The sequence below is a fragment of the Perca flavescens genome, chromosome 2 (genome assembly GCF_004354835.1).
Source record: "Perca flavescens isolate YP-PL-M2 chromosome 2, PFLA_1.0, whole genome shotgun sequence".
Lineage (NCBI taxonomy): Eukaryota > Metazoa > Chordata > Actinopteri > Perciformes > Percidae > Perca > Perca flavescens.
The window spans coordinates 34060451-34081270 of record NC_041332.1 but is presented as its reverse complement, the minus strand read 5'-3'; the positions used below and the strand labels follow the sequence as shown (position 1 = coordinate 34081270).

Here is a 20820-nt window from a genome sequence, read left to right as displayed (position 1 = left end):
CTACATTGACACAAGGTAGTCTGCTCCATGATTTGCAACATTGCCCACAATGGCCTAATATAATAAGATATATTTGAGGGGTAGAAAACAAATCTTTATTCTCTCACCTCATATAGTCTTGCATAGCCAGTGGATGACTTTTTGAGAGCTTTGTGAGTTAATGAGGTGAGTTTCTTGAACGTGGTTTGACGTCAGGAACGCCTTTGGGTGATCTGGGCCAATTTTGAGTAACTGAGTGTTCACGGTATCTCAGTGTTCCGAGGTTGCTTTCTTTGGCTTATCCTCCAGCTCTTCCTGTTTTAGTCTCCCTCTTAATTTGCACATAGAATCCAAGATTGCTGAGGTGAGACTGGGTGACAGGTTGGAGTTGCTAAAGTTAGATGACGTCTTTGAAAAGCAAATGTTTGACAACATTTTGAAGTATTTTTTGGCTTGGGTAGTGTTCTTCTGGTCTTTCCAGATCCCAACACACTAACCACAGGCTGATTCAATGGATTGTTTTTGCCCATCTGAGCAGATACTGTTTAAAAAGCACCTGGCTCTTTAATGTTGGCTGTGCCACTGTGTTATCTCTAGTCTTCTATCTGTCTTGTCACACTTAAATGCTTCTCAGGCGCCAGAGTTGCTGGGTTGCAGGACGGAGATTGGCCTACTGGGGGGAGACTCTATTGAACAGTCAGTATGGCACATGATATACAGTAGTCAGAAGGGAATGTAAAATGAAGTAGCTGTGGTCTGCCAGTGGGAACACTGTTTTTATGAGGGGGGAGGGGAGATGACCCCTTTGCTTCACTAGATTTTAAAAGAGTAAGAGTAAGTGACTTGTGATAAAACAAAGAGCCAAAGAGAACCATTTATATTTTCTCAGCTAGCAGACCATACCAGGCATGAAATGCAAGCAGTACCCTATTAGAAGACCCTATAAAAAAGATGAATATGGCTAGGGTCCATAAGTGTAGTTAGCATGTGAATTCAAAGATTTTAGGATGAATATGTTTGAGATGGTTTCCTTCTTCAGGTGCTACGTGAATATACAGTGCCTTGCGAAAGTATTCGGCCCCCTTGAACTTTTCGACCTTTTGCCACATTTCAGGCCACAGAAAAAAAAGATATAAAACTGTAATTTTTTGTGAAGAATCAACAACATGTGGGACACAATTATGAAGTGGAATGAAATTCATTGGATATTTCAAACTTTTTTAACAAATAAAAACTGAAAAATTGGGCGTGCAAAATTATTCAGCCCCTTTACTTTCAGTGCAGCAAACTCTCTCCAGAAGTTCAGTGAGGATCTCTGAATGATCCAATGTTGACCTAAATGACTAATGATGATAAAAAGATTCCACCTGTGTGTAATCAAGTCTCCGTATAAATGCACCTGCTCTGTGATAGTCTCAGAGGTTCGTTTAAAGCGCAGAGAGCATCATGAAGAACAAGGAACACACCAGGCAGGTCCGAGATACTGTTGTGGAGAAGTTTAAAGCCGGATTTGGATACAAAAAGATTTCCCAAGCTTTAAACATCCCAAGGAGCACTGTGCAAGCGATAATATTGAAATGGAAGGAGTATCAGACCACTGCAAATCTACGAAGACCCGGCCGTCCCTCTAAACTTTCAGCTCATACAAGGAGAAGACTGATCAGAGATGCAGCCAAGAGGCCCATAATGACTCTGGATGAACTGCAGAGATCTACAGCTGAGGTGGGAGACTCTGTCCATAGGACAACAATCAGTCGTATACTGCACAAATCTGGCCTTTATGGAAGAGTGGCAAGAAGAACCATTTCTTAAAGATATCCATAAAAAGTGTCGTTTACAGTTTGCCACAAGCCACCTGGGAGACACACCAAACATGTGGAAGAAGGTGCTCTGGTCAGATGAAACCAAAATCAAACTTTTTGGCAACAATGCAAAACGTTATGTTTGGCGTAAAAGCAACACAGCTCATCACCCTGAACACACCATCCCCACTGTCAAACATGGTGGTGGCAGCATCATGGTTTGGGCCTGCTTTTCTTCAGCAGGGACAGGGAAGATTGTTAAAATTGATGGGAAGATGGATGGAGCCAAATACAGGACCATTCTGGAAGAAAGCCTGATGGAGTCTGCAAAAGACCTGAGACTGGGACGAAGATTTGTCTTCCAACAAGACAATGATCCAAAACATAAAGCAAAATCTACAATGGAATGGTTCACAAATAAACATATCCAGGTGTTAGAATGGCCAAGTCAAAGTCCAGACCTGAATCCAATCGAGAATCTGTGGAAAGAACTGAAAACTGCTGTTCACAAACGCTCTCCATCCAACCTCACTGAGCTCGAGCTGTTTTGCAAGGAGGAATGGGCAAAAATGTCAGTCTCTCGATGTGCAAAACTGATAGAGACATACCCCAAGCGACTTACAGCTGTAATTGCAGCAAAAGGTGGCGCTACAAAGTATTAACTTAAGGGGGCTGAATAATTTTGCACGCCCAATTTTTCAGTTTTTTATTTGTTAAAAAGGTTTGAAATATCCAATAAATTTCGTTCCACTTCATGATTGTGTCCCACTTGTTGTTGATTCTTCACAAAAAATTACAGTTTTATATCTTTATGTTTGAGGCCTGAAATGTGGCTAAAGGTCAAAGTTCAAGGGGGCCGAATATTTTTGCAAGGCACTGTAAAGTAAAGAGATTAAACTTGTAGGTCAAATCAGCATAAATGAGACTGAGATGTGTGGAGTTCCTCAGGGGTCAATCCTTAAACCACTTTTATTCAATGTGTACATGTTCCATTTAATTGTAAATGTCAGTTTAAAATAGAAGCATAATTTTTATCAGTTATTCTGATCACCCACTTAGCACTTTGACAAAACCACTGCCATAAACAAAGTCAAAACTTTGACAGCATGTAGCCCACGAGTGGTAAGCTCAGACTTTATCACAAGAAAAGATAACTATTCTGCCATTTATCTCCCCCGTTGGATCAGTTTGTTTCCATGACTTCCCTGTATGTCATCTTGTGTTTAAGTCCAGTGTGTGATTCTTTTTCTCTGTCATAACTGTTGAAAATTAACCTGCAAGTGTAAGGTGCCAGACACCGACTCTGAAGTGTCACGTAGGAAGAAGCCTAAACAGGTTATGTATTAAACTATCTAACATCTTAAAGTCTGTAAGACATGGCGCTGTTGCTGGGGACAAAACTGCTGCACGAGCTGGTTGGCTAGGAGGAAACTCCATGTTGAGGAACACAGTAGCTAGTTATGGACGGTTCAATTAAAGCACCAATTAATTATTCAGCGGGAGTGGAAGGAGATTCGAAAGAAGGTAAAGCGGCTGCTTCTGTTCAAGGCTCCGGTGATAGCCGGGGCTCGTGCCTGAAGAACATGCGTTGCTTCATCCCGCCGGACTACCAGCATGAGCTGGTACAACTTTTCAAGTTAGCGGGACCAGTGGTAAGACCAAACTGAATTTGAAATGACGTTAATTGATGTTTGAGTGGTGAAGTTTTGTTTGAATGTGTTCACTTTTCTCCCATTTTCTGTGCATTGTGTATGCATTAGTACGTTAATTAAGTTAGTTTATAACTTTATGAAGCGAACATTTATTAGGGAATATACACTCACCTAAAGGATTATTAAGAACACCCTACTAATACCATGTTTGACCCCCTTTCGCCTTCAGAACTGCCTTAATTCTTTGTGGCATTGATTCAACAAGGTGCTGGAAGCATTCTTTAGAAATGTTGGCCCATATTGAGAGGATAGCATCTTGCACTTGATGGAGGTTTGTGGGATGCACATCCAGGGTACGAAGCACCCGTTCCACCACATCCCAAAGATGTTCTATTGGGTTGAGATCTGGTGACTGTGGGGGCCATTTTAGTACAGTGAACTCATTGTCATGTTCAAGAAACCAATTTGAAATTATTCAAGCTTTGTGACGTGGTGCATTATCCTGATGGAAGTAGCCATCAGAGGATGGGTACATGGTGGTCATAAAGGGACGGACATGGTCAGAAACAATGCTCAGGTAGGCTGTGGTATTTAAACAATGCCCAATGCGAGGTATCGTTGAACTCGGCGGGGAGTTCCCTTTTCATTGGTGACGGTTTGTGGAGTCTGAGTGCGGCGCAAATGCACAGTCGCAAGGAGCAGCGTCCGCCGGTAACCCCGACGCGCGCAGAGGCGCGAGGGCCCGTCCATCGCTGCTCGCAGCTTTAATTAGGGCCCGAGCGCCGACAGCGGCGAAGGCCCTATTGAAACTGAAGGAATTATTATTATTTTCCCGTCAAATGAATTGGCTTTTTGAGGGGCTTAATATATTTAAAAAACTCACCAAATTTGGCGGTCGCATCAAGTCTGGTGAAAATTTACGTATTTTAAGGGTTTCGGGAATAGGCGCACAAAAATGGCTCGCTAGCGCCCCCTAGAAAGTTAAGAAAATTGAGCCCCTGCAGTGCGTTTAACGTAGACTCACGAAACTTGGTACACATATGTAACATGTCAAGATGTACAAAAAACTTCATTAGAGCCATACCCTAAACCCAACAGGATGTCCGCCATTTTGAATTAAATGTTCGAAATTAGTGCGATTTTGGCCATTTCCACATGTCGTACTTTAACGAACTCCTCCTAGAGATTTCATCCGATCAACTTCAAACTCGGTCTGTGCCATCTTAAGATGTTTAAGATGAAAAGTTGTTAAAAGAAAAACTTCCGATTTACATAAAACTTATATGTGGTCTACATGAGATACTGAGCCGCCCCCTATAATATGACCACGCCCACTTACTCAGGCCACGCCCCTTTCATAACATTTAAGTTAGAGTCTTGTGTGAGGTGTCATTGAACTCAGCAGAGACTTCGTTTTTAATTGGTCATGGTTTGACCCGCCCCCTATGCTTAAACCCCGCCCCCTTTCATACAATTTTAACTTTTTAAGGTGTACCCTTGTGTGAGGTATCATTGAACTCAGCATAGACATCTTTCTTCCTTGGTGATGGTTTGACCCGCCCCCTCTGCTTAAGCCCCTCCCCTTTCTTAAAATTTAAAATAGACCCTTGTGTGAGGTATCAATGAACTCAGCAGAGACTTCCTTCTTCATTGGTGATAGTTTGGCCGCCCCCTATGTTGAAGCCACGCCCCTTTTAATAAATGCTGACCCATCTAAGGTACAGTGTTGTGTGAGGTATCACATGGTTTGAAAAAGGGACGTGGCAACGTAGGGGGCGGCCCCTACGCTTTTGCCACGCCCCTTTTCACAGCTAATGAACCGTATGACGTAGAGTCTTGTGTGAGCTATCGTTAAACTCGGCAGGGAGTTCCCTTTTCATTGTTGACGATTTACGGCGTCTGAGTGCCGCGCGACTGTACGGTCGCCAGGAGCGGCGTCCGCCGGTAACCCCGACGCGCGCAGAGGTGCGAGGGCCCGTCCATCGCTGCTCGCAGCTTTAATTAACTTTAGTCCCTCTCAAATTGATAATTTTGTAGACGGTGCTACCTTTGCTCCCCTCAAAAAGAAGATATGAAGATATGATCAATATGTCTTTATTAACAGGTTATGTACCGCAGTCATTTAAAATAGCTGTGATAAAACCTCTACTGAAAAAACCCACCCTCGATCCTGAGGTCTTAGCCAACTATAGACCTATATCTAACCTTCCCTTTCTCTTCAAGATCCTTGAGAAGGTATTCACTAATCAGTTATGTGATTTCTACATAGAAATAGTTTATTTGCGGACTTTCAGTCAGGATTTAGAATGCATCATTGCACAGAGACAGCACTGGTGAAAATTACTAACGATCTTCTAACTGCTTCAGACAAAGGACTTGTCTCCATATTTGTCTTATTAGATCTTAGTGCTGCATTCAACACTATTGACCATATCATCCTCTTACAGAGACTGGAACATTTAGTTGGCAGTAAAGGAATCACACTAAGTTGGTTTGAGTCATATTTCTCTTATCGATCTCAATTTGTTAATGTTAACGATAAATCCTCCAGTTACGCTAAAGTTAGTCATGGCATTCCACAAGGCTCAGTGCTTGGACCAATTCTATTCTCCCTATATATGCTTCCTCTAGGCAATATTATTAGGAAACACTCAATTAACTTTCACTGTTATGCGGATGACACCCAATTATACTTCATCAATCAATCAAGCCAGACGACACCAGTCAGTTGGCTTAACTCCAAATCTAGGAGTTATTTTTGATCATGATATATCCTTTAACGCCCACTTAAAACAAACCTGAAGAACAGCCTTTTTTCACCATTCATAACATTGCCAAAATTAGGAACATCCTGTCTCAAAACAATGCTGAAAAACTAGTCCATGCATGTTATATGATATCAAAGATCCTCTTTCTCCTGTATTAGCTTCTCTGCATTGGCTTCCTGTAAAATCCAGGATTGAATTTAAAATCCTTCTCCTGACCTACAAAGCTCTAAAGGGTCTTGAGATAACTCTTGTTATGATTTGATACTATAAATAAAATTGAATTGAATTGAACATTGGCAGCCCAGATGACATTGTTTGCTGCTGTCTAATAATAATAACAGAAAATGTTTCTAGTAGTGTAATGTGACCCGGAATTGGGGAGAATTTAAAGACACTGGCAACGACATTTTATTGCCGTTAGCATGTAGTTACATGGGACAATGTTAACACTACAGTGGCTTAAAAAAAAACCTCCAGTGCTGCCTACTTGGACCAGATGACCAATCAGAAGTTTGGCTTAGAGTTGCGCAAGCCTTAGCCGAGAGTAGAAAAAACTGTTGAAACTGGAGCGTTCAGAATAGTTGGAAATCTGCTCACAGGAAATTAGCTCACAGGGATTTGTCTAAAATACGTTAACCTCTTTATTTGAATTTGTTTTGGCCACGTTCAACATGAAAATCCAACATTATAATATTGTAGATATGACAGAAAACACAAAAAAGCATAATATGTCAAATGATCAAATCTAAAATAGAACTAAAAACAAACATTCAGACAGAACAATCAGTCCAGTATAAGAACCATTTTAAAGTGCAGTTCATTGGCGTCACTGTTAATAATACATAGCAAGCCACCTATCAAATCAAAATCAGAATCAGAAAGGGCTTTATTGCCAAGTACGTTTTTTACACATACAAGGAATTTGTCTTGGTGTTGTTCGTGCATGTCACACATTCTCTAAATATAAGAAGGATAAGAACAATATGAACAGCATAAGTATGAATATATACATAAAATATGTATTAATAAAGATAAAAATAAAATATAAAATAAAATAAGTAAAATAAGTAAAAAGGAACGGTACAGCAGAGTAGGTACAGTGGTATGAGGAGCTAGAGGTGGGGTGTGTTGAGAGAGTCAGGGTGGGTTCCAGGCCTTGTTGATAAGGCTAGGGGTGGAGGGGAAAAAACTGTTCATGTGGCATGAGGTTTTAGTCTTGATGGACCTCAGCCTCCTGCCAGAGGGGAGTGACTCAAAGAGTTTGTGGCCGGGGTGGGAGGGGTCAGCCACAATCTTTCCAGCACGCTTCAGTCCTGGTGGCGTACAGGTCCTGGAGCAGCGGCAGATTGCAGCCAATTGCCTTCTCTGCAGACTGAATGACACGCTGCAGTCTGCCCTTGTCCTTGGCAGTGGCAGCAGCATACCAGATGGTGATGGAGGATGTGAGGATGGACTTGATGGCTGTGTAGAAGTGCACCATCATTGTCTTTGGCAGGTTGAATTTCTTCAGCTGCCGCAGGAAGTACATCCTCTGTTGTGCTTTCTTGATGAGGGAGCAGAGGAGAAATAACACAGCCCTGAGGGGATCCGGTGCTGATGGTCTGTGAGTCGAAGACTTGTTCCCCCAGCTTCACATGCTGCTTCCTGTCAGACAGGAAGTCAGTGATCCACCTACAGGTGGAGTCAGGCACACCAAGCTGGGAGAGCTTCTCCTGAAGCAGAGCCGGGATGATGGTATTGAAGACACCGCTCTATTTTTTTCAACGGCAGAAACAGGAAGCAGGACTTTCAGAGTGACTGCAAGTCTCCCTGTAACTCACCCTGGTGCATGATGGAACACAGCAGTCCTCACAGAAGCTGATGTATGACATCACAGCCTCTGTGTACTCATCCAGACTGTTGGTAGCAGTCCTGAACAAATCCCAGTCAGTAGAGTCCAAACACGTCTGGAGATCCTCCACGGCCTCACTGGTCCACTTCTTTGATGTCCTCACTACAGGTTTGCAGAGCTTTAGTTTCTGCCTGTAGGTGGGGATCAGGTGGACCATGACGTGGTCAGAGAGTCCCAGTGCATGCCTACGCGCAACCATTGCATGGTATTTAGTTGGTTATTAGAAATACATATTGTTATACATTTGTTATATTTATATAGTAAGGCTTATGATATTCATTAGGTCTTACACTCACTGAAAATGTCTATAATGCCTCATGTTTGTATTTATTTTGTATGAAATATCTGCCTTGTGTATTAACATGAAAATGAGGACTGATATTTGTGTTTGTACTTCAGATCATTTCCCAGTTGATGATCTTTATGATCAGTTTCGTCAGCACTGTGTTCTGTGGTCACCTGGGAAAAACTGAACTTGCAGCAGTGGCGTTGTCAATTTCGGTGAGGAGGCTTTCTCTAATCCTCTCTGGGTTTGAACTGGTATCCCAGCCTGCCAGTACTGGCATCTGATTTAGATGAATCAGATAAATATTAAAAGACAGATATCTTTTAATTTTTATGTTTTTCTCTTAATTGTTTTTCTTTCTTTCTTTCTTTTTTGAAGGTGGTTAATGTCACCGGTCTTTCCATTGGCGCTGGTTTGTCGTTAACTTGTGATACCCTCATATCTCAGGTAGTGTTCTCACAAGAGGTTGTTCTTTCACTTCCTTTATCTAACCAAGACAAACACAACTGCTACTGCTGCGTTCCCAGGTAGTCCTGGGGTCCCCTTTAAAACAACGCAACAAGGAGCTTTTGTATCATGTTAGTTCTCTTTGGTTATTGGCGTGATTTGGTGTATGGCATCTCTACTTATGTAAGTATCCGTCTACTTGTTTCATGCAGACGTATGGGAGCGGTAACTTGAAGCGTGTGGGTGTGATTCTCCAGAGGGGGGTTCTGATTCTGCTGCTGTCCTGTTTCCCCTGCTGGGCTATCCTCATCAACACTGAACCTCTCCTACTGGCTGTCAAACAGAGCCCAGAGGTTGCCAGGTCAGTCATTTTTTAAAGGCGGGCCTGGTATCTATTACCAATATACACTTTCTATACATTGTTTGAAATGGTCATTACCCCCCGACAGCAATAAAAAGCACAAATAGCGCAACTATGGTTTTTATGCCTACTCCTGTAGAGTTCTCATCAGTTGCAGTTGTTAAAACCAACTGTACCAACTGTGGAATTGGACTACTATTTAACACAACTACAAGAAACTTACCAGTTAGGAAACTGTCTCAATGTAATACTGACGCCATCGGACGGCAGTGCAGCTTCTCGCTGTGCTGCTGGCCCCTGGGGCAGCATGGTCACCGGGAGAGTCCTGTACACCCTAGTCTCGCAATGCCAGACATTCCTCCACAGCACTGCGGAGGAGGGTCTGGCGAGTCCACACAGCAGTCCGGGATGGGAGAAAAACATGCTCTGGTTTTTTGGCATTTCTTTAAACCAATCACAATCGTCTTGGGTTATGCGCCGGACGGAGCCACAGTGCCACTGCAAAATAGCCTCGGGAAGGAACTTGTTTTGGTGGAACATGTGTACGTTCAAAGGTTGTTTTAGTCGTGCAACAGAAAACTCAGATTGGACAGATAGTCTAGCTAGCTGTCTGGATTTACCCTGCAAAGCGGAATGCCCGGCGGCCCCTTAAAAATCCCGGAAGTTGTTTGCTCTGGCAAAAAACCTCTTTGCAGCACGCCAAAACTTTCCATATGCAAAACGGAAAACCCTGATTTAAAGAAGCTGGAATTAGAGAATTTTGACATTTAAAAAAAAAAGACTGAAACCAGGGCAACCTCTAGCTCACCCAGTAGAGTGTGTGCCCCATTTAGGCTGAGGCCTTAGCAGCAGCATGGGTCGAATCTGATCCGCTGCCCTTTGCTGCATGTCGTCCCCCCTCTCTCTCCCCTTTCCTTGCTGCAAGCTGTCCTGCCAATTAAAGGCCATAAAAGCCCCAAATTATATCATCTTAGACAGAAAAAAAAATTACTCAAACCAGTTAACCGATTATCAAAATAGTTGGCGATTCATTTAGCCTATAAATTGACTAATGGATTAATTGAATAAACTTTGTGGCTCTAATTTCATATATCCATTATATTTACAGTGATATGTTTTAAGCCCACAATTAAATGCACATTTGTTTGTTATCTTTCTGCCTCAAGTATCGCCCAGCTGTATGTGAAGATCTTCATGCCTGCTCTGCCGGTGAGTTTGGTGCATTCCAAACCCTCTGTATGAAGATAATAATACAAAACATACAGAGGTTTTCAATTTCTGCATGATCATTACTCTCAAGCTCAAATTTGCCAACACTATGCCAAAGTAACACAGATTCATTTTTCTGTTTTCATTTTCAGGCTGCCTTTATGTACCAGCTGCAAGGGAGGTATCTTCAAAACCAGGTACAGCAATGCAAACTAGACTAAATGTTAAAGTTTATGGCTGAACCATAGTTATTAAAACTGATATTGATACCAGGTGCTGTTGTTTACAGGGAATTATATGGCCTCAGGTTGTGACAGGAGTGATTGCAAATATCCTCAACGCAATCATCAACTACGTCTTCCTCTACTGTCTGGATTTGGGCGTTGCGTGAGTTTTCCAGCATTAGTATTTTGAAGCGGAGCTTAGTAATTATTAGCACATTATAACACTCAATTATGTCATTAAAAAGCAATCAACCTCACATGACACCGTGACACTGTGGTGGGTGACACTGTGGCAGGTGACACCTAGTTGACCAATCAGATTGCCTGGTCGGATCTACTTGTTGTATCATATTCAGTAATATCTTTTGTTTATTAATCTGAGTGATCATCTGGACTCAAAATATATATGAAGTGTAGTTTCATAACCATGAACAGATGTCCACAAAATGTGAATATAACTGCTTCGTACTGTTTGTTCTTTGCTCTAAATGTGCTGTTTTTTTGTTTTTCTTTAAGTGGATCTGCTGCAGCCAATGCTATTTCAGAATATTTGCTGGCTGTTATCTTATTCGCGTACATCTGCTGCAGGGGTCTGCACAAGGCCACATGGGGAGGTCAGTTGTTTATTCATTGTTTTTGAGATGTTTGACCAAAAAATACATGAAATTGATTAAATATATTTTATTTTCTTCTTATGGGATTGACTGCAGTCATTGTCTTATTCTGTCCAGTAATTTCATCCTTTTTCATCATTCAAGTCTCTGGTCTTTCAGAACTTCTAAATAGGTTGTCTGTTTTGGAACATTCCAGTTTTTAATGTTTGACTAGATTAGTTACACTCTATAACTGTGTAATGTTGTGTAGAGGAGAGTTTACAGTGTGACGTTATTTGTCAGAAGGCTGTTGTATAAGACTAGCAATAATTTGCCAGTAGTGCAGTCATCCTGGCCTTTTTCTGACTTGAACAAATCATGCACATCTATTTATGTATTGACTGAATTTTAACTTGTGCTCTATTAAATTTGAAGCCCACTTTATGACTTCTAAAATACACCTGTAAGAGCATTTTAATAATTTCAATACAATACAATATTTCTAAGCATAAATTTTGCATCAACATATGTCCATCCTTTTCTGTATTGAGATTTTAGCATAGCAGGAGTTTGCTCTAACATGAGATGAGAAATGAAAAGATAACCTGTAGCTTAACGTAAAGACCTCTGACCCACAGGTTGGACACTGGACTGTCTGCAGGAGTGGGGACCCTTTGTCCGGCTGGCCATCCCCAGTATGCTCATGCTTTGTCTGGAGTGGTGGCTATTTGAAATAGGTGGATTCCTGGCCGGAGTGATCAGTGAGACTGAGCTGGGAGCTCATTCTATAACTTATGAGCTGATGGCCTTAGCTTACATGGTAACCCTCTGTTTGTGTACTGGTCATAGCTCTAGTAAAATAATGGTACTAGCACTAATACACTTTTGGTAATAACTGCTCTATTTCTTCCTATAGTTCCCACTTGGATTTGCTGCTGCTGCCAGTGTACGGGTTGGGAATGCTCTTGGTGCAGGAAACATAGAGCAGGCCAAACTGTCTTCCAAAGTCCCCATCATTTGTGCATGTAAGACCCCATGCATACTGTACATGATAACTGAAACGCCTTTTCACTTGAGTGATAGTAGTTGTTTTGTATTAAGAATTGGTGTTTTAACGGGCCATAGTTGATCCATTGTCCATACGGATCAACACTCACGGTTTGGAATGCATGTGAACCGCGAATTAATTGCGAAGTTTCACGTGTGTTATGTTATGTTCACATGAACAGCATTTCTTAAAACCAATCACAATCGTCTTGGGCGGTGCTAAGCACTGCACGGAGCCACGGTGCCGCTGCAAAATAGCCTCGGGAAGGAACTTGTTTTGGTGGAACATGTGTACGTTCAAAAGTAGTTTTAGTCGTGCAACAGAAAACTAAGATTGGACAGATAGTCTAGCTAGCTGTCTGGATTTACCATGCAGAGATCCGAGGAGCAGTTAACCATAGTCCTCACAAATCCACCAGAGTTTAGAATGACAACACAAAGGAAGCGTTAGGTAACGGAAACCCGATTGAAAAAAAGGACATACTGTGGAATTCCCGGTGGCACCGGAGCAATCCTGGAAGTGGAAGGTTGTGGGAAAAACAACACAGACGGGACTAAACGGTGCGTTTCTGAAACTGGTAAACCTTGTGGTGCATTCAAAGTTATTGAGAAATACCCTTTTCTCATCTGTTCAACAGCAATTTACTGGTGAAATATTGTATATGTTATTGTTATAAGTTATTGTTATTATATTTTTGATGAATCATTTAAATTTCCTCATAAAACTAACAGCAACACAGACAACATGAAAACAGTTATTGGAAATTGAAAATACAAATACATAGTCATGCATTAGAACTGCATGTCAGTCATCTGAAAATAGTGTTTATAGTAACTGGTGCTATTAATCTAAAAGCCATATAGCATCACAGTGAAGAAAAAGTTATAGTGACTTGTTGATGCAGTGATCAGGCAGTGGTCTGAGTCATTACGTTCCACTGCTGTTTTCTTGGCCTTATCACCACTCCTGCTGTAAATATCAGCTGTGTGTAGCCTAGACTGACATCAAATACATTTTGTTTGAATTGATGTTTTATCTGAAGTTCATTTCAAAGACTTAAATTGAACTTTTGACCCATTACAAAATATCTCTCCGATTGAATCAGAGAAAAGTTCAACCCACAAATGGCAGCATCAATAGTCACACTTCATATGTAAAAGAATCATTGCAATTATTGTATAAACCACAGTTTTGAGCTATGAATTACTTCTTAGACTTGAACCATCCATTCATAATATTCCACTTTCTTATGTTTACTTTTCCCCCTGGTGATTTTAATATGTAAATTATTACTACGTAAATTATTTCTAACACACAAATTGTTCAGTGTACAATTTATTAACAACTGCTTTTTGGTGTTTTTTTCATTGCAGTCATAGTTGCATGTTTTGTTGGAGCCAGCATCAGCCTCGCCAGAAATGTCATTGGATACATCTTCACATCAGAGCAGTAAGTAAAGTCTTTCTAATTTCTTGCAATGACAGTTATTAATTTTCAGCCAGCGCGAAGGACGTCTACATTCCGATTGGTTGCCGCTGTTTGCCGCTGAACCACGTCATAGCTCATTACCATAAAGTTGACCTACTTTCAACTTTCTGCTTGACGCTCTGGTCGAACAGATTTGCCGCTTCGTGCAGCTGAGAGAAGCCGGCTCCCATTGAAAATAAATTAATAAATGGAACTTGGTTTCATCAGCTAGTTATCACTCTGGCGCGGCTGTGCCGTTTATGTCTCTTTCTCTGCGGCAGCAGGCGAAGCTTCAAGGTGCGGTAGAGTGACGACCGCGTGTTGGCACTGGTTCTTCAATCAGCTCCGTCTTTTAGCTAATCGGGAGCGTCTAGCAGGATGTCCTTGTTGAATCATGAACATGTTTCACAAAGTCTTTTGCATGCTACTTCAGCGCCTTGTCCAAACTTGGAATGGGTCCGTTAATTCAGAGCGCACATGGGCCACCTCACTGTTAATTGAGATGATGTCCCTTTTTTTTTAAGTCCATCAATAATCTCTACCTGCATTTTTTTTTAGAGACATTTTACAGAGGGTTGCTGACGTCATGGTCATATTGGGCTTATTGCATCTTGCTGATGCTGTTGCGGTGAGAAACAACCTCATGCAAGTAATCAGGAATTCAGACCCAATATTAACACATACAGAATGTGATTTGACAAACTGTTTGATTTGGGCAGGGTGTCGCTGGAGGGGTTCTCAGAGGAGCAGGGAAACAGTTGATTGGTGCTCTGTGTAACCTGGTGGGATACTACTTCATTGGTTTCCCTATTGGTGTGTCCCTAATGTTTGCAGCAAACATGGGCATTGTAGGTAAGACCCGACCATTAATGTACAGTTCTGTAATTACTGCTGTATTATCTCCTGCTTGTCAAGTAACTTTCAGGAAAGCCATTAAAACTCTTCTCTCATCTCTGTAAAAGGACTATGGACAGGACTTTGCATTTGTGTGTTTATGCAGTTGATTTTCTATGCTACATTTGTGTGCAAGCTCGATTGGAAGAAGGCTGCTGAAGAGGTGCGTACATACCTACCTACCTACCTACCGTATCCCTTGACCAATCAAAATGTGATTGTTTCCTTTGGGTAACATTTTGTATTTGAAGGGGTGTGCATAAAACTGACATGACACCTGTCATGAACATGAAGGAGTCTTTTGAAGGTTCATGACTGTTGTCATTAAATGTCGTTCCGTACATTAGGAAACATTTAAGGCTAAGTCAGCATTGTTTGACATGTTTGTTATGACAATTTGACTTTAACGAAGACAACAATATATGTGTTATAACAACTTGACATTAAGCAAGACAATATAACCATAAATATAGAATAGAATAAATCTTTAACGTCCACCAAGGTGGACATTTTTCTTTGGCTCACCAGACATACAAGACAGATAAACATACAGACAACATCTCAGACATAGTAAGTGGAGTATAAAAAGATGAAATGAAAGAAAAGAAAATATCAGGATAAAAAAGAATAAATATGCTTAAATACATTAAAATAGCAGCTCAGTTTGATGTTGTCACTTGGTTTGGTTGAGGATACTGATGGCATTTGGAATTTGGATTTTTTAAATACACATGTATATGTATATGTTATGGCAGGCCTAATTATCAAACGTTAAAAAGCTATTTTTCATTCATTCATTTCAGTCATTAAGTGGTTGGTTTTTACCTTGGTTGTCATGAGACCATTATAATTGTGTGATGAATAATTCCCTTGACCACAAGTAAAGTGGAACCATTTGGACTTGTCATTAAGATGTCATAAAAATTAAAAAGACCAGTTTGACGACAGTTAATGCACTACCAGGTGATTTAATGAGTTTTGGACAAGTAACGTTAGGTATAGGCTAGTCTTGCTTTGCCAGACTATCCACACGCTGTGGAGTGGAGAAAGGTCTGGCTAGTCCACACAGCATTCCAGGATGGGAGAAAAACATGCTCTGGTTTATTGGCATTTCTTTAAACCAATCACAATCGTCATGGGAGCTGCTAAGCACCAGACAGAGCCGCTGCAAAATGTTGTGTGAGAGAAAACTCAGATTGGACAGATAGTCTGGCTAGCTGTCTGGATTTACCCTGCAGAGATCTGAGGAGCAGTTAACCATAGTCCTCACAAATCCACCGGAGTTTAAAATTCAGTCACAAAAGAAAGCGGAAGGAAACGTAAATCAGCAAAAATATATGCATCCGGCAGAATTTCCTGCAGCACCAGAGCAATCCCGGAAGTGGAATGTCAAGGATATAGACTAGGTATAAGCTAACGCTACTTGTTGCCAAACTAGCTAACGGCAGCTAAATACAGGTGGCCGTTACTTTAGCAACAAGTAGTGCAAACTGATCTTATAACTTTTATGACCTCTTAATGACAAGTCCAAATGGTTGCACTTTATTTGAGGTCAAGGGAATTATCCATGACACCGTTAGAAAAGCATTCAATGGTGAAATTAAACTTCATGACAAATCCAAATTGTTTTACTTTACTTGAGGTTAGGTTTAGGATTTAGGTTTATGTATGTAGTTTAGGTTTATCCCGCCGGAGTGTCCAATCCCGGCATAGTTCAACATCACGTCTCCTTAAATCCTCTAATATTTCCTCATTTATGTCATCAACACATCCATCATTCATGGAAATGTTGTGTAAAACACAACAAGCCACAAAGAATGCTGCGACTTTTTGAGGACTGTATACTGTAAAGTGCCTTTTGACCTATCCAAACACCTGAAGCGCATTTTCAGTAATATTTTTCCTTGTAATTATGTATGGTTTGCAAAAATGGGAACTGCTGCGTCCGTGTAGATGAGGGAAGCAAAGTGTATGCGTGTTGTGTACATGCTACATTATGGCCAAGCATGCGCCCCTAAAATAGCATCTGAATAACGCACCACTGACTTTAGACTAGGTTTTTCCTGGTCTGTGGCGGAATTGTTTTCTGAAACTGCAAAATAGCACCAGGGAACATTTGCGCCTAAACACGCCTCCTTTATTCGCTGAACTGCCCCCGGGAGCGAAAATACATTCCCTAATTTACCGATGTGCGTCTGTGGAGGGAAAAGTCCGCTGTGCGTCGGGTGCAAAATAGGAATGATACATGAGTCGGTGTACAAAGGCAATCGCGCTGACTGCAAGATAGGGCCCAATGACTTTAATGTTATATTAACATATAAAGCTAAATAGGTTTTTTAAAGTTTGATAATTAGGCCTGCCATGACATATTTGTGACATGTTATGTTGTCTAGGTTAATTTCAAATTGCCATAACAAAGAGATTGACAGGTGATGTCTTGCTTAATGTCAAGTTGTCATAACAGTCAAAAAGACTCCTTTTATGCACACCCCTTTAAATAACGTGTTACCTTACTGTGTCTCAAGTTGAATTTAAAGTTAAAACCTGCTATTAACAAGTGTTTTTAATGTCTCTGATCAGGCTGTTGTGAGAGCAGGAGTCCAGATCAAAGAAGAAAATGAGATGGTTGGGATGGAAAATACAGGTAAGCTCCGACGCCCTAAACGAAACATCCTCATGTGACAGTATGTTGTTTAAACTAAAGGTTCTCTCCAAACCTCCAGACTCAAATCAGAACCAGTACCAGGTCAGCGCTACTGCATCTAGTGGTGAGATCGCTGAGGTGGACCACACATATCAGGAGGCGCATATTGCAGACCAGAATAAATCCACTACCACTACAGTGGGAAATGTTTTGTCAGTAACACAGCTGGTTTTACGGCGTGGCCTCATATTGCTGCTCATGGTCATCATCCTCATCGCTGGAATCATCGCAGACATCTTCCTCACCAGGCTGCTGAAATGAGTCATCCAATGATTCAAAGCTTGCTTTCAGACTGATGGCTGTCAGGATTGATAGCATCCGTCCATTAAACTAAATATAAATGTTAACACTGAATCACCTTGTAATGAAATGGTTTCTGGTGCTGTTGATCCCACTGTGGTCGCCCTTCAACCACAAGATTGGCTGTCCAATTCCCAGGCATCTCCAGCCACATGTCAACGTGTTACTGAGCAAGACACTGAACCCCATGTTGCATCCAGGATGCTGTATGTCCACTGCTCCTAATAATTATGCCGCCTTCACATTGGCACAGTAGATACGGCTGCGAAACGACCGGAAGTCATTCATTTCCTATGGAGATTCGCAGGCCGCATGCGAATGGGTCCGAACCGATGCGAACGAGTGCGGTGCGTAAAAACTTGGGTCCGTTGGTCATCCGGATGCATTAAAAAAGTTGAACTCGTACGACAGGCAACGGACGGTTCCTATCCGACAATCCGAGCGGAAGTTAGCGTTGCTATGGTACTGCTAAACAAATCTGAATTCTTAACTTTTATTAAAATAAATAATGATTTCATAACGATATGTTGTCATGTAATCGATTCATTTTGTATGAGTATGTATTGAGTATGAGAAAAGTCCGTGCAGAAACAATGCATAGGATACCTGCTATGGCTAAGTTGGTTAGCAACAAACATCGAACTATTGACATTATACCGCTATATCACATTTAACCAACATCCTGGGCAACTTTTCTCCACGCAGCAGCCTTTCTGTTTATATCTCTATAGCCCTCAGATGAGAGGTCATAGAGAATTGGACATTCGGACACTGACAGAATGATTCATTCTAGTCTCTCCACCATTTTTTTTCAATTCACTTCCGACGCTTTCAACGGTGTAGTACGACGTCCACTGGGGGCGCATTGCGTATTACGGAGCTGATTTCGAGTGCCAGTGTGAAGGCGGTGTTAGGATGGGTTAAATGCAGTAATCAAATTTCACTACATTGTACTGATGTGTGATGAATTAAGAATAAAAAAAGGTTGTTTTTTTTTTTTAAAAAGTTGTTGTTTTTAAAACAAGGCGATAAGCATGGAATATCTAGCCAGAGAGACTCATATATGTTTTGAAGGTTTAACCAGTCAATGTATAACAGTCTGGACAGCATCATGAAACCAAGCCTACTATGGCACATAGAGAGCGAAAATGCTTGATTATAGAGAGAACATTTTGAGAGGTTTACACACTGTGCCTTGGGGTCAAATGAAAATAAAGTGAAGACACTTGAATGTATTTGTGTAGGTATTAGTACAGGTAAATAGTGGCATCACATGCCCCACAGTGGGAGGGTTGAGTTTTTGTAACATTAAATGGCAATAGTACTTCTTATCAAGGCTTGTTGTTGTAAGATCAAAACATAAGAGTTCTGATTTTTTTTTTATTCAGTTTCCTTTTACAGTTTTTCACAATCGCTATGACACTTTTTTCAATACTTTTAACAACTTTCCTAAACTCTTAACGCACCAACACACCTACAACACACGATTGGCAAAACAGTTAATTTCATGCTCAAAATCACACATTGTAAACTAAACTCCAACACCAATTTTCAAAATACAATAATTCACTAACACAATACACTGTGTTTACCAAAACAATGTAATCATGTCTCAAAATCAAATAATTCTTCCAAAACACTAACACATGTTCTCTCCCAACAGGAACATTTAGTCAATCATAGCACAATGTCATAAAAAACACTAACATCCCATGGAATAACAGAAACTACATTATTTTATGTATCAGGTCTGCCCTTATACAACAGACAAAAGTGACTGTATTGATCATAGATTGTGTTTTGCACTGCAGTTTCTGTTGAAGCCTCTACATTTTTGTTTTGTTGGGTTTAGCAAATTTTTTTAAAGATTATTTTTTGGGGTTTTCTGCCTTTATTTGACAGGACAGCTAGTTGAGAAAGGGCAGAGAGAGAAAGGGGGAAGACATGCAGGAAATAGTCACAAGTTGGATTTGAACCCTGGATATCTGCGTCAAGGCATAAACCTCCAAGTATATGTGTGCATGCTCTACCCACTGAGCCAACCCGGCCACCATTTTCTTTCTTTTGCTGCAGAGATTCAATACAAAAAATGATTGACCCATCTCAGAGTAGCTTTATAGAAAGTACGGTTTGTGAAAAAAAGGAGACTCATTTGGTACTCCTCTTCCTCTCCCTCGTGAAGGCATTTTTCTTATTTTCTGTGTTCATCTACAGTATATTGTTCAAGTAGGTCATTTTTTACTGTACTACCCTATGATCATGCGATTGAAAGAACCTCAACACCTGAGTGTGTTTCCTAGAAGGGAATCAGTTGTGATCGATCTATTTGCATGACTTCAATCAGCTGTTTCTCAATAAATACATATATAAAATGCAGGGAATATATTTGTGTTTCAATTTACAATATGATCAGCTGTTCACTTTGACTTTAGCCTATAAGTTAGGTTTAGAACATGATGTTATCTGTTCTGACATACAGTGTGAAAGCATTTGTAAATTTGGCAGTGAAGATCCATTGTTTTGGTCTTGGTGGAGCTTGTGTGTAAAAGAAGTTCAAGCATTTTAAATTTGTGTTAACTGAATGCATTTTGTGTCAAAGCAACAAGAAATGTGTTAATTGTATAGCCTACACAGACGGATGTTGTGCTAACTGTGTTAAGCGCTTAGGAAAGTTGTTAAAAGTATTGAAAAAAGTGTCATAGCGATTGTGAAAAACTGTAAGATAGTGTAACTTTTTGTATCGTGGTAAGTTGTTGTATATGCATTTTATAATGTACATGTAGGATAGATGTTGATGTTCCTAAATCAGTATGTTGTATATTACGCACATGAATTGCATTTAGTGCTCTCTAAATGTGTTCATCTCCGCAGTACATACACCACTCTTTTATGCCTTTGTCATCTTTGGTGACAATATAAATGAGGAGTGTTCATGAAGAGGAGCCTGGAGGAGAACACCAACAGTAGAAGCCTGGTAAGAGTGGAGCAGGGTGCCATCCGCACCTAGGAAGTTCAGGTCCACCCTCAGGTCGCAATTCCACTCCAAAGTCAGAGCTACAATGCTACTGGTGTTGCGGGTTGGTCCATAATTTGATGGCAGGCAGGGTTCAGCTAAGCCAGTGGGGTTAGTGTCAGTAGGACAGGTGGTTGAAGATGAGCTTCATGGTTATGAGGGTTTCACTTCAAAAGGGGCAA

The 20820-nt window shown here is 40.9% G+C and overlaps 1 protein-coding gene across 1 annotated transcript; it reads left to right on the top strand.

Moving 5' to 3' along the window:
• Positions 1 to 8515: 8515 nt before the first annotated feature.
• Positions 8516 to 17586, top strand: LOC114562989 (multidrug and toxin extrusion protein 1). The gene is made up of 15 exons (XM_028589728.1): positions 8516 to 8593; positions 8757 to 8825; positions 9038 to 9186; positions 10353 to 10395; positions 10548 to 10592; positions 10685 to 10782; positions 11136 to 11233; positions 11851 to 12032; positions 12129 to 12237; positions 13634 to 13709; positions 14286 to 14355; positions 14447 to 14579; positions 14690 to 14784; positions 17202 to 17265; positions 17345 to 17586. The coding sequence occupies exons 1-15, from the start codon at positions 8516 to 8518 to the stop codon at positions 17584 to 17586; spliced, it is 1551 nt and encodes a 516-aa protein (XP_028445529.1).
• The last annotated feature ends 3234 nt before the right edge of the window (positions 17587 to 20820 follow it).

What these genes read in the sequence shown, in the direction of transcription:
- LOC114562989 (XM_028589728.1), top strand. Translation starts at nt 8,516, where the DNA reads ATGATCAGTTTCGTCAGCACTGTGTTCTGTGGTCACCTGGGAAAAACT. An exon ending in TGTCTGGATTTGGGCGTTGC is followed by an intron (nt 10,783 to 11,135) that starts GTGAGTTTTCCA and finishes TTTTTCTTTAAG; the next exon opens with TGGATCTGCTGCAGCCAATG. An exon ending in AGTCCCCATCATTTGTGCAT is followed by an intron (nt 12,238 to 13,633) that starts GTAAGACCCCAT and finishes TTTTCATTGCAG; the next exon opens with TCATAGTTGCATGTTTTGTT.